Source organism: Eumetopias jubatus, unplaced genomic scaffold (genome assembly GCF_037043125.1).
Source record: "Eumetopias jubatus isolate StellerSeaLion01/CBP00866 unplaced genomic scaffold, mEumJub1_p1.0 scaffold_3, whole genome shotgun sequence".
NCBI classification, from domain to species: domain Eukaryota; kingdom Metazoa; phylum Chordata; class Mammalia; order Carnivora; family Otariidae; genus Eumetopias; species Eumetopias jubatus.
In genome coordinates this window covers 61,475,413-61,488,742 of record NW_028274809.1, presented here as the reverse complement: position 1 = coordinate 61,488,742, position 13,330 = coordinate 61,475,413, and the positions used below count along the sequence as shown (strand labels likewise).

The 13,330-nt window shown below is 55.7% G+C and overlaps 1 protein-coding gene across 6 annotated transcripts in view; it reads left to right on the top strand.

The window, feature by feature from the left end:
• The first annotated feature begins 594 nt into the window (after window positions 1-594).
• Window positions 595-13,330, top strand: part of GAD1 (glutamate decarboxylase 1) — a 40,254-nt gene continuing 27,518 nt past the window's right edge. For 3 of the 6 annotated variants that reach the window (XM_088022112.1, XM_088022111.1, XM_088022116.1), the window contains exons 1-4: window positions 1,849-1,930; window positions 5,344-5,406; window positions 11,010-11,168; window positions 12,565-12,807. In XM_088022112.1, the coding sequence (XP_087878238.1) occupies window positions 1,849-1,930; window positions 5,344-5,406; window positions 11,010-11,168; window positions 12,565-12,807 (547 nt within the window). Of the gene's footprint in view, window positions 706-1,785; window positions 1,931-5,343; window positions 5,407-11,009; window positions 11,169-12,564; window positions 12,808-13,330 lie in introns of those variants that run through there. The other 3 variants (XM_088022115.1, XM_088022117.1, XM_088022114.1) reach the window with 3 other exon arrangements.

Sequence of the window (13,330 nt, the reverse complement as noted above, 5' to 3'; positions counted from 1 at the left end):
GATCTGGATTTATAATCGCCCTTTAGAGCTCCAGAGGCGATCAGGCACCTGCAAAGGAGCCCCACCGCTCTGCCGACGAGCTGCCCCCGCGAGCAGCGGCCTCGTGATTCCCCCGCGGAGCCGTCCCCGCCTCCCCACTCCGCCCCCGCCTCCCCCGAAGACTACCAGCTGCCTCTCCGGACCGCTCTCTTCTTCTCCTGGCGCTCGCGTGCGGGACGGTGCTGGCGGGAGCCCGGCGGCAGCTGGAGGTGACGCCGGGAAGATTACGCCTGTGGCAGGGCCGGGGCCCAGCGGATCGCTGCGCCCTGCGCAGAGCGGCAGGAGCGCCCTGCTTGCTGTCGCCTAGCCCAGGTGGGTAAGCGCGCGGCCGCCGGGACTTCCCAGTGCCCGGCTTCAGCTGTTCAGCTGGGTCCTCTCGACCCGCGGTTTCTTGGCCAACCCCCACTCCCAGCGACAGCCATCTACCCTCCCTAGCAGAACGCGTCCCGCCTGCCCTACTCCCGGCTCTCCCTTGGTGCGCGGCGCAGCGACCCCCGACCTCGCGCTCATCCTACCCCCACCAGCGAAATTCACGCCTAGGGATGCCCAGAGGCTGACACCCGCGCTGAAGTGGAGAGAGGATTTTCCCCATCGCTTCCCGGCTGTGAGCGCCCGTCTCACCAAAGGGCTCCTGAGCCACAGCTGCCAAAGGCGCGACTCCGAGCGGTAACCTGTTACTTCCCCAGAAGCTGCGGTCTACCGTGGCTGGCGTTACCGTATGAATGCGCGCGCAGGGCTAGGTGTGGGATCCCAGGGTGCGTGTGAAGGCGGTGGAGAGCAGGTGCTACTCTGCGGGGTCTTAGACCTACCCAGATTAGCCGGCACCTCTGTCCCGGGGCCTTCGGTAGCCATCGCGCCAGCGCAGAGCTTAGTACAGGGGCGTCGTGCACTGATCCTGGTCTGCCGCCTTCCGAGCCCAGAGGGCAAGTTCGTTTCCCCAGTAATGTTCCCCTTTCTTGCCACACTCAACCTCTTCGGCTTTGTACAGCGAAAAATCCGGGGACCTCAGAGAGTTGGGTGGAGAGGGAACACAGAAACCCGGACCGAGCCTCGTCCTAGGCTTCCAGGTGGCTCAAAACGGGGTGGGACAGGAGGGAGACAAGGTTCCGACCCGCTGCTTTCTGGCTATCTAGAGTGCAAGGTGACTCTAGTTCTTCCCCGCCAAGTCCGAGAGAGAACGTAAAGATATGGACCCTTTTTTTCCCTCTCACCGCGTCTCACCAAAGTCCCCGGTCCTCGGAGCAGTTAGCCTCCTTCTTTCCAGGGAATTAACCAGACACAACAACGGGAACCAGACACCGAATCAGACGTGCCCGCCCCGTGCGCACTCCCCCCTGCCTGCCCGCCCTCCGGCTGCTGAGAGCCCAATGGGGCTTGTCGTGGCTCGGCTGGAAAATTCGCGCACTGAGGCTCCCTTGCCCTCCTAGGCCTATCCCCTGCACCCCTGCGCCCTGAACTGGCCTTGGGCTCCCCTAGTCTCTGCGCTGCACTCCAGGTCACCCCGCTCCGCCGCCAGACTGGAGAGCAGCTCTGGGCTACGTTGCCGGCGCCGGAGTCCCAGAGCTCGCGCGCACGTCTCCTCCTCCCCTCGGCGCACCCCGACTCAGCCTGTTAGGTGCCCTTCCTCCCGCCTCTCTGTCCCAAGCCCTGACTTCTGGGGGGAGCGTCCGCGCCCCCGGCCGCTCAGTCGCCTCCCGCGCAGGACCCCGGAAGCCCTCCCCGCACTGCTCTCGCATCTCTTTGCAGCCTGTTCCTGCGCCCGACTGGCCGAGGACCCCGGACAGCAGAGGCCCCGGGACGACCAAGCTGATGGCGTCTTCGACCCCTTCTTCGTCCGCAACCTCCTCGAATGCGGGAGCGGACCCCAATACTACCAACCTGCGCCCCACAAGTAGGTTCTGCCCCAGTTTCCTATCAAATGGACTGCGGGGAAGATGGGGGCGCTGGGACGAGAGGAGGTTGCGCTTGTGGAAAGGGAAGGGGGAGCGTGGAGACGATGGAGGCTGGAAAGAAATGGGGCCCTGACCTGGGTCTCGGCCAGAGGTCGTTTGACCGCCAGAAATGCCAGGCGATTCTGGGGCGCTGGAAAGTGGGAACCACGCAAGGTTCGAGCAGCGGCGATCATTGGGGGCTTCGCTTCGGGGGAGGGACGGGCGGCGAGAGTGTTGTTTTTGTTGTGTGTGGTTTCTTTGGCTTGGTGGGACGACGGGGGGTCGGGGCTGAGGGCGGTGTGGGGAGACCCTAGTCTCAGCGGGAATAGAGTTTTCTGTCTCCAGCTCTCCTTGAGCCGAGATCTGACCCCCTCCTCCTTTCCCCCTGCGCTGTGCTCAAAGTCTATAATCAGAGGAAATTTCGACGTTAATTGCAGCTTTTAGAAAACTCGGGGTCCCTAATTGCTCCAAATTTGCGTCGAGCTATGGACGAGTGAGGGAGAAGCCAGGGGCGAGAAAGGTGCATAAAACGACATTTCAGACAATTAATTACATCTCAGACAAAAAAAACAAAAACAACAAAAACAAACCACAAAAAACCAGGAGCGGGCAGCAACCTGAGTGGAGAGAGGTGGGGAGCCAGGAGGCGGCAAGAAGCTTTGCCCGGGCGCGAGGAGAGAGCACCCTTCTCTTTTCTCCAGGGCAGGAGATCTGTCAGCAATTGACAGGTCGGCAAAAGAGAAGAAAAGGGGAACCAGATAAAAGGGCGGACGTGAGCTCTCTCCTTCCCCACCTCTAGCTCAGTGTGCTCTTCAGCCCATTTCCAGAATTGGTCTTTAATTCAGATTTATTTCCTACCTTTCTGTAGAAGTCTGGCGATGGAGGAGTTGTTTTTCTTTTTTTGCAATTTGGGTTGAAATGAGTCCTCCTCCCCCAATCTATCAGCTCCAATAGTAACAGCCCCAGATTTTCTATATAAGAGGGGTTTAGGAATGGCAGTGTGGTTAGGAGGGCTTATTGCTATGCTTTTATGGCAATTTCTATAGGCTTGAGAAAATGTCGATCGTTCCCATCAACGAAGATGGGGGAATGTTATCCGGGGAGCCCCCTCTCCAATCCCTTGGCGCAGCCACTGGCTCCCGGGCCCGGAGGCCTTGTCTTAAGTCCTGAGGTTGCGTTTCAGTTCCCTTTGCAGCTCCCTCTCCCCGCCCCCCAGGCGAGCTACAATTACCCACACAACAAAGAAGGGATCGGGAGAGCCGCCAGCCCTGGTGGCACGTGAGCCGGGCACTGGCGGCCGCTGGCCGGATCAGGCCGGGAGGAACGCGAGGCCTGCCCGCCTTTGTCTGTTGCTCTGGCCTTGATGGATTTTTTTTTCCAGACCTCTCCATATTTCCCGCCCCTTTTTTGCTGCCTGACAGGGCAGAGCGACCGCAGTATTCACCCACCTCAGAGTCCTGCCCCCATCCCACCCCACCCGGATTAACCTTACCTCCCGGTGGCAGCCCGCGGTGGAGCGCATACGCCCGACCTCAGGGCGGAGAACCAGTGGAGGCGCTGACCTGAGTTCGCACATGGCCTGGCGCGCCCGGAAGGCACCGAGGCAGAGGGAAGATAGTCGAGGACCCTGCCTGGGAAGAGCGTGCGGCACCTGTCCTGAGAACGCCGTCGCCCCCACCCCCACCCCCCGGGCAGCCCAGCTGCGGGTTGGGCACCCTAGGCTGCAGGCGCACGCCGGGCTCTCTACCCGCTCTCGTCCTCCCTTGCAGACACACCCTCGCCCGCCCAGCGGGCTCCGCTTCTCTCTCTCTCTCTCTCTCTCTCTCTCTCTCTCTCTCCAAGGTCTCCTGGGAGGTGGCCTTGCTCAATCCGCACAACCTTACTCAGCCTCTTGCTGCGGCGACACCGTCTCCCTGCCCTTTGCCACTTGGTTTTCTGAACCTTCTCTATACCAAAGGGGATCTCTCACTTCCTCTCCCCATCCCTCTGTCCCTTTATTACTGTAACCCCCAACTCTGAAAGGCAGTGCTTTGGGTCTGAACACCAGTGCCCCAGCTGAGTAACTTTGGAAAAATCGCTTAACCTCTCTGAATCTCTATTTTTTATTCGTTAAATGAATCTTAGATGAATGCTCTTCTTGTTTCATAGGGTTGTTCTGAAGATTAGAGAAGATGGTGCTTAAAGCGAAAGCACTTTTTGAGTGGAAATAGCTCTTTACCCGCCAGGTATTATTATAAGGGTTTTGCTTTCGCACCGATTTCCTGTCTGTGGCAGGAACTCCATCTGTGACACGCTGTCTCACTGACGTCGGTCTGTTTCTTCTCCCCGCTGGGGCTCTGTTGTGCCTCGGGTTTAACGGATGTCACTCTCCTTATCGCCGCCGACATTCGCGCGGAGCTGAAAGCTCGGACCAGGGTGGGGTGGGGGATGGGAGTGATTGGAAGAGCCTTGCTTTGAGAGATACGAAGGGAATTTCACGCTGGGCCCACCGCACCAGCGCGCGCGGGCTCCACAGGCACCCCCGTTCTCCTTCCTGCAAGCTGAACCCCGAGGGCAGGAGAGACCCTGAGGAGTTTGAGAACAGCCTGGTAAAGAAGGAAAACACAACGGCTCCTAGGTCGGCCATTCAGATCCGGGGAAAGGCGCCTGATTCCCTTTGCCTTCGCCTGCTCCAGACCTGAGACGTCTGAGGGAAGGGTTAATGAGGGGCAGGTTGGGAAGAGGGGATCCGCGATGAGGACCGGAGGCGCACTATTGTTTCCCGACTCTGGGTCCGACTGAAGAGCAGCCATGCGAGCCCGATCATCCAGTCAAATACTATTTTTCACCCAATTAATTCCTGAACTCTTCCGCGACCCCATTTCATGCCAGTTTATTTTAAGCTGCCACTCGGCTGGAGACCCGCCAAGAAATTATGAGACGTTTTGGTCCCAGATGCCTCTGTGTTCCCTTTCCGGGCTGCTGTGGTCGCCCTTCGAGTCTGCAGGACGGAGACCAAGGGACAGGGCCTGGCGGGTGGGTGCTGGGTAACACGTGCGGCTTAGCCCCGTCTTTTGTACGTGGTCCACTCGGATCTCGCCTCCCCCCCGCGCCGCCGTTGCTTGGAGGCCTGGCAAGCCGCATGGGTGCTCGGCCTCTCAGAGACACCATTCTATACCTGAAAGTGGGAGCAGGAAGTGAGTGTCATGGGCACTCGAAGGGCACGAGTCTGCCCTTCGGCCCACGGATCTGGCTTCTTGCTCCTTTCAGGAAGGAGTTTTTATTGAGGAGCACTGGCGAAAGACCTGCCTTCTCCTCCCCAGAATACCTTTGCCCTCGACCCGGTCCCCCACATGCTCCGAACCTCACTGATCGTACCTCTTTTGCTTTCTAGCGTATGACACCTGGTGCGGCGTGGCCCATGGATGCACCAGAAAACTGGGGCTCAAGATCTGCGGTGAGTGGAAGGGCCCGCTGGGGCTCAGCAGGGCGGCGCAGCTCTCGGGCTTTGAGGGTTTGGGAGAGTGGGGCGCAAGAGGAAGGAGATCCCGGTTCTTGGGTTTGGTTTTCTAAAGTACCTACAGCCCCGACGCCTGGCGAGAAGCCCGTCTACAAGTCTTAAACCTCCTCTGCCTTCCCTTGACCCGGCTGGGAGTACATTTTCGGCTTGGAGTCCGGGACTCCCAAGAGACAGCGGGGCTTCCCGGGTCTAGGCGCGAGAGCACGAGCACAGCGCCCCCGCGCGGCAGCCCCGCTCTTCTTGCCGGCCTCAGGGCCGATCCTAAGCGTGCGGTCTACCTGCGTGGGGAAGGTCTGGTTGAAGAGGTGAACTGGTCTGGTTTTCCGGGACAGCAGGCCTAAGGCATGGTTTCCGCCTGAGGCGGAGGCTGGCACGTCGTCCCCCCCACTTCCCAATCCCCGCCAGCGTCTGTTGAAAGTGGCCTCCCCAGCTTGAGAATGTGCCCCGAGATGTCATAACGGATTCAGATTTCGTTCTTTCATTCTTTGCCTGCAGCCCTTAGTGGCCTGCCTGGGGGAGGTGCGGACGGCTTGGGCCAGAGGGTTTGCCGAGCTTGCCCTTGAAGGAGAAGGAAGGAAAAGGGGGCAGGAGGGGGCGTGGGCCGCAAGAGGGGTGTCGGGCACGATTTGCCAGAGAGGAAGACAAATAGATCTGGGAGCTGGAGAGGAGAAAGAACCGTTCTCCGGAGACGTGAGGGTCTGAAATGAAAACGCCCAAGGGACATTTTTTTTTTTAAGGAAAAAAGGAGATTTGTTCGAAGGGACACAGCTGAGTGGCTCCGGCTGAACAATGAGGACTTGCTTTCCTTGCTACATTTCACCGTCTAAAATCTCTAGCCTTATCGGGCCAGAAAATACGGACGTCCCCGGGCAGGGGGTGGAGGGGCGGGGGAAGATTAACGAGGGGCTTATTAAAGAGCCATCAGTCAGCGGCTGCGCGCGGGAGATAGCGGTGGAGCGGGCGCGGGGCACGCCCGCCCCAGCCCCGAGCGCCCCAGCGCGAGCCGGCCACTGAGTGTTCCCTGGGCCTGCTCTTCCAGCTTCTCTGCGTCCGGGGGCCCGAGGAAGGCGGCGGCGGGTCCCGGAGAGGACAGGGGCTACTTAGCGGCTCCTGGGAACCATCCTCCCTTCCCCGCTTTGCCGCGAGACGCCCTCCCTACGCTTCTGGGGCTCTGTCCCCTCGATCCACGGTGAGGAAGCGTTGCTCAACTCCTAGACGCGGCCATCTCCCAGGGAAAGCCCAGCCCTGCCGCGGGGCGGTCCCGGGTTTGGCCCTCTCCCCGGCCCGCGAGGCCCGCGGGGCTAGGCCCGGGCGGCGTCGGCGGGCGGGGGAGGCTGGCGGCAGCAGAGCTTTGTTCTATAAATAGCCCCCTCCCCCAGCCGCTATTCCCGGCTTAATGGCCCGTTTCGCGCCCGGTCCCTTCGGCGGCCACGGCGCTCAGCTTCTGCAGCCATCATTGTCATGCAGGCGGGCGAGCAGAACTGAGCGAGCCCAAGGCGCTGCCGCGGTCGCCGGCAGGGTGGGGGAGACTTGGGGTGAGGGCTGCCTTCCCCGCGGTCCTGGGCCTGCCTGGCCGGCCACCTTGGTCCCTCCCGTACTCCCTGAGCCCGGCCTCGCGCCGCAGGCCGTGTCCCCTGCGGCCCCGTTCCGAGTTAGGGGAAGAAAAGATGGAACTGCCCCTTCCGGAGACACGCCCTGAGTGCCCCTAAAGGGTAAACGGGCAAGAAAGAGTTGAGCTTCGTTGGGTCCGCGAATAGGGAGGGGGTCCCCGAGTTTGCATCAACTTACTATGAGGGAGAGCTCTTGAGCATTTGGGGGCTACCATCCACGGAGAGTTTCTTCCCAGTTTCTAAACACACACACACACACACACCCCAACACTAATTTCAGGAATGTCTTAACCCGTTTGACAGGAGGAAAGGGCTGGTAGTCTGTTGAGCAGGAACTTGCCTTCTGCTAAAATGCAAGCTTTGGGGGCCACAGGTTAGGAGGCTTCACATTAGGCTTGATTCTGAAAGGAAACAAAACACCAGGCGGATTTATTTCCCATACCTTGGACCAACTTCCCATACCTTGGCTTTCCGAAGTGCAGTCTTTGGTTTGGACCTGAATCCACAGCCTCCCACCCTTCACTCAGGGACACCCTAACTCCCTTCATCCCAGACATTTGTGAGCCTGGAGGATGCCTTCTCCACACTCTCCAGGGTGGTCTGACCTTTCACATTAAGACAGCAGTAGAATTAATTTTCCTCTTCCCACCTCCAAATCCATTGCCCTAGGTGACCCCCATAAACATCTTCAGTGCCTTGCCAAGATTCAACTCCCACCCCCTCTCCCACCTCCCTTCCCTGGAAGCCAGGGAAGAAAGCTGCAGAAAGGCTCTGGGTCTCACCAGTGGTACCCTTTGCTTCAGAGGCAGAATCCCCTGGGAAAATAATCAGAAGAAACCCAGGGTTTGCCAAGAGGTAGAATGGGGGTACCTACAAGCATGGTGGCATGACTTAAATAGAAGGAGATGCAGGGGCTCTGGGTTCTACTAACTTCCCAGTGTGTCCTTGGCCCTCCATCACTTATATATGCAGAGGTCCCAAACTGGCTGCCAGCTACAGCCTATGAGCTCTTTTATTTAGCCCGTGCAGTGTGTGTGTGTGTGCGTGTGTGTGTGTGTGATTTTGTGTCAGTTGCCATACAACTTTCAAACAGAGAAAGACTTCAAATAGTCTGTATTTCTGGCTTCTGTTGAAATAAGAAGTTGGGGCGGGGGAGATCTGGCAAGGTATTTTGAGCCCACAAAAATCAGGAAAAAAGTTCCTTCCTCCAGGTGGATGTAATTCCACTCTACAGCTTGCTGAGCAAGAGCGTGGGTTGTGGGGGTGGGGGTGGGGAATGGGCTTCAGCCCTACTTGCCCCCTTGGCCCTGTGCCCTTCTGCCATGCACAGCTCATAGACTTGCTCAAACCAAGTGCGTTCTAGTTCCCTACACTCCTCCCCACTCAATGGGCCCCCTAGGCCTTTGAGTTTGGGGGCAGGAGTAGGGAACCAGCCTCAGGATCTCCCCTCCGCCCAAAGGAGGAGTCGTGACAGGGTTTGCCTCCTGTTCTCCCCTTAAAGTTAGCGACAAGCTGACCAAAGTCAAGTGCAGCTTTGGTTTGCCTCTGCTTTTCTTTTTTGCCTCTTGGGAATGTTGAGCTGGGTTACCAGTCACTCACTGCTTAAACTAGGTCCTCACAGGTGGTATGCAGAGCAAGAGAGAATACAATCTGCTTCAGTCTCAGGGACCCCTGCTTCCAGGACCCCTTGCTAGCCAGAGAGGTTGTCAAAGCACTGACTTCAATGTCATCTACCACCTGGTCATCCTTGGAGAAGCATACATTTCTTTCCAGAGCCTCTCAGAGCCTTGAGAGACCTCGGTCATTTATCTTTTTTGAGGCTTCCAATATTTTAAAAAACAGATACCTTCCAAGAGATTGTTATTCTGATAACAATATGCATTAAGTGTTTATATTAGCAAATTAATGGATTTAAACACAATTTATAATGCAATGTAAGTATGCTATTCAAAAGATAAATATAGGATTTATAGGAAATACTGATTCTTAGTGCACTCTAGGCAATGTGGTCCAGGGATGAGATGCAGATTTAAAGTTGTGTCATAATTGTCATCTCTCCATCCTATCAGGACACCTCTGGAACTGCCTGTGTCAGATTTGGAGATAATATCCAAAGCCTAAATCGAAGCCATAGGTCCTGCCGCTGCCCAGAGGAAAGGCATTCCTAAGGGGTTTCAAGGTAGAGACTTAAGGCTTTCCCAAGGAGTGAGTCAGAGCCAACCAGAGGTCAGAGACCTAAAGAGTAGGAGTTCAGCGGGGAAGGACCTCACCTCCATTAGGCCACATGGATTTGGTCTTTTCAGGCTGGCAAATTCCATAGCTCACTTTTCCAGGAGTAGGGGAGCAGTCTTGGAATTCAGGAACCAGGTGCTCCTACATGCCTCTGGCAAATGAGTGCTGGCTCCTGGCTTTGGACTCTGGGGTTTGTATGGGAAATTAAGAAAGTAGGAGGAAAGGTGAGGGAAAGGATACAACCCCACCTTTACATCCAAGCGTGGAGCTCTATTATAGTGTCTTACCCCCCTCCTGATGTCCTTTGGGGCTTTAGTGATAAGTTTACAAGGTGCTGGGAACAATGAAAGGCCTGGGGCCTCTACCTTCCTATTCTTCCCTCCAAAAATAGACCCTGCTCCTGTGTGTGGGAGGATTCCAATCCCTGAAGCCTTTCTCCTGCATCCCTCCTTCCTCCACCCCTTGCCACTGAATTGCAGTCCTTGGGAAGTAAAGCCGAATACCCCAGATTAACTTGCCTCTCTTTGAACCTCCTGGGACTTTCCTCCAAGCCTGTCTTGTGATGTGCATGACTCCCCAGGGATCTTGGTATCTACAAAGACAGCTTTGGGGGCACTGAGAAGCTTAGAACTTTCTTCTTCTTTTCATTGTGTTGCATTTTGGGCTAAGATCGAGACATAATGGGAGGAGATGCTGAGGGAAGGAGTGGGTCAGCAGGTCCTGAGCCCCAGAAGGAATGGGTGTGGGTACTAAGGGAAGGAGTGTGCTCCTAGTTCACAGAGTCTCCAGGCCTTTTGCCTCAGCCTGCTTCTCTGTTTGCCACTGGTGGTGTTTGTGCTGCTCACCGCAGGTAGGAGAGATTTCTACTCCTTCTGAGGGGCAGAGGTGAGGTGCTTTGTATCCCACCACGGGCTTGGGAGTTCAGCTCTGTGGGGTTCTGGGGCGGCTTTCTGGCTTTATTACAACATTGGTTCCCATCTGCCAAACTGTAAGTTCCTGGAGGGTAGGAGATCTGTCTCATTTATCTTTATCTGTCCTCTGTCCTGGATGTTTAGCAAAGTGCTTTTCCACAACAGGTGCTCAGTCAGTATTCACAGGAAGAAATGTCACCACACATAAGGTTTTAGGCTTCCTTGTCTCTTTCCCCAATACCTTTATTCAAGGAGAGGGGGTGGTATGGAGGCAGCTGTACTTCAGGTTTGGGTCAGAAAAATTGCACCTCCCTTCAATCCTGTGAGCGTTGCCTGGTGCCCAAGGAAAGCACCTTCCCTAACCCCCAGTGCTGGTCCTCACCCCCTCCTTCCTCAGGCTGCACAGCCCATAAACCCAGTGCCAGCAGCATCCTCACCGACTGTGTCCTTCCCCTTAAAACCCCATCCTGGGGCTGGTTGCTGGAGTGGAAGCTGTCCAATTGACTTAATTCTGAGTTCAGAGTCATGAGTTCAGAGAGGAGAATGGGCTTTGCTTACTGTTTTCCTCTCTTGCATGACTGGGTCTGTGCCACTGATGACACTTGGCACTGCCCCTTCCCCGCCTGAAGGCCAGCAGTGCCACCGCCCTTATACATAAGATGCAGTTACTCAGCTTCTTTTCAGGAGAAGCAAGAACCCTGCTTGGACAGTGGACCTGGCCTGGCAGCTGACCCTCCGAGGCTGGGAATTTCGTGCATTCCCTCTGACCCAGCATCTTGTGCTACAGGCTTCTTGCAGAGGACCAACAGCCTGGAAGAGAAGAGCCGGCTTGTGAGCGCCTTCAAGGAGAGGCAGTCCTCCAAGAACCTGCTTTCCTGTGAAAACAGTGACAGGGATGGCCGTTTCCGGCGCACAGAGACCGACTTCTCCAACCTGTTTGCTCGAGGTAGTTCCCACCCCCCCTACCCTCCCCACACCTCCCCCACCCCTCCCCAGCCCTGTCTAGTACTATCCAGTAGGTTTTTTGTTTAGGTTTCTTGACTTTTCCTAAAATTTTACTTCTTTGACCAAATTGATCATTACTCCTTCTGAACTGTCATGAAACTATTTTTCCAGTATTTAAATATAATATACTCTCTCCTTCCCTACGGCCTAGGACTTCATCGTTTTGGAAGCTGGATGAGGGCAGTCAGTAAAAACAGTCAACCTCAAAGACACTTGCAGGGACAAATACGGTTTCATAGACTCTCAGAATCCAAAGGAATCTTACATATAAGAAAATCCAGTGGTTCCCATGATAGCATTTATCCTCCAAGGTCGGCAACAGCGACAAAATCACTCTGTGGGAAGCTGTGGGAAGCTGTGTGGTTGGGCCTAATGACCAAGTACTGTCCTGAAACTCATTTTCCTTTTGGAGATCTTTCATTATTACTGCTGTTCCCACAACTCTGGTCTCAGGAGGAGCTTTCCCCGTCTCTCCTGAACAGCTTGAAGGTAAACCCCCCTCTGCTGCCTTCCATTAGCTCCCCACAGGCCATAGAGGCCAGACCCAAACAGTCAGTAAGACTTCACTAAAGTTCAGAGATAATCTTGGGAATCTACACAGAGCATCATGTAAAGCCAATCTGCTCTTGAGCTATGGCTGACCACTTCAGTTGGGGCCCCCTACAGTTTTCCTCCCTGGTTAACCCAGCCTGACTCTGCCTACCAGAGGCTGGAACCCAAAATAACCCCCCAGACATCCCAAAGCCCAAGCCCAAAGGATGAGGTTGAGAGGGAGAGCTGTGGGAGTTTCCTTTCCCACCTTTCTGAGCCCCATCTTCGAGCTCTTGTTTTCTAAGGACACTACAGAGGACCGCTCTACTCTGCAGGGGGGACCTCAACCTCTACCCACAGAACCCTCACCCTCTGCCATCAACAATCAAGTGTATCATAAGGCCAACCAGAAGGCCAGTGTCTGAACCAGATATAGAGACACACACCTGGTCGCAGGGGAGCAGGGCAGAGGCCTCCTCCATCATGTTCCTGACAGGTGCCCACTCAGCCTGCAAGTGGACAACAACTGTGACCAGCTGCTCGTGGCTTCTCAAAGCTCTCGGTTTATGAGCAGCCTAACTATTGGAAAGTCTGTCAACCTTCAGAAAGTATGCAAAACCTCTGTGTGTAGGCATATGTGCATTTTTCTGGGGAGACGGTACATCAGGTTCTCCATGTGTATACATAACCCGGAGTAAATTAGGTCTGTAAGGATATCGTGGCTGGTATTTGGGATTTTTGGGCTGAGGAAACGTAGACATGGGCCAGGCGATAACCACTTTGTTGGCTTCCCCCCGCCCCCTCAGATCTGCTTCCGGCGAAGAATGGGGAGGAGCAAACTGTGCAGTTCCTGCTGGAAGTAGTAGACATACTCCTCAACTATGTCCGCAAGACATTTGATCGCTCCACCAAGGTGCTGGACTTCCATCACCCACACCAGCTGCTGGAAGGCATGGAGGGCTTCAACTTGGAGCTGTCAGACCACCCTGAGTCCCTGGAGCAGATCTTGGTTGACTGCAGAGACACCCTGAAGTATGGGGTCCGTACAGGTAAGGGCGAGAGCCAGATGGACACGCGGCAGGAACCTTGCCCTCCCTCACACCCCTGCCGGTCGAGGATGGCAAACCCATGTGGAAAGTGGTGAGGGAAGGCAGCAGTGTGTTCAATGACCACAGAGCGGCCTTGGGCAGTGGCTGGGGGTGGAAGGCCCAGCCCAGGCCAAAGCTCATCATTTATTGTAAACATAAATTTAAAAATACAAACACACGGTGCTGTGTCAGGTTCTGTATAAAGAGTTTTCATTCTTTGGATTTATTCACAAGCTAAAAAGAGCAGAATGACCTGCCTTCCACTTCTTTTCTCCCCTCCATTTCATGCGCATTTCATTCTGATAAATCCTACCCTTGCCTGTCCCTAAAACTGGGGAGACTTGGGCCCATTTCCCTCCCTTTCTGTATTAGTTTTCTAGGGCTGCCATAACAAATTACCACAGACTGGGTGACTCAAAACAACAGAAACGTATTCTCTCACAGCTCTGGAGGCTGGAAGTTTGAAATGTTGGTGTGCAGGGCT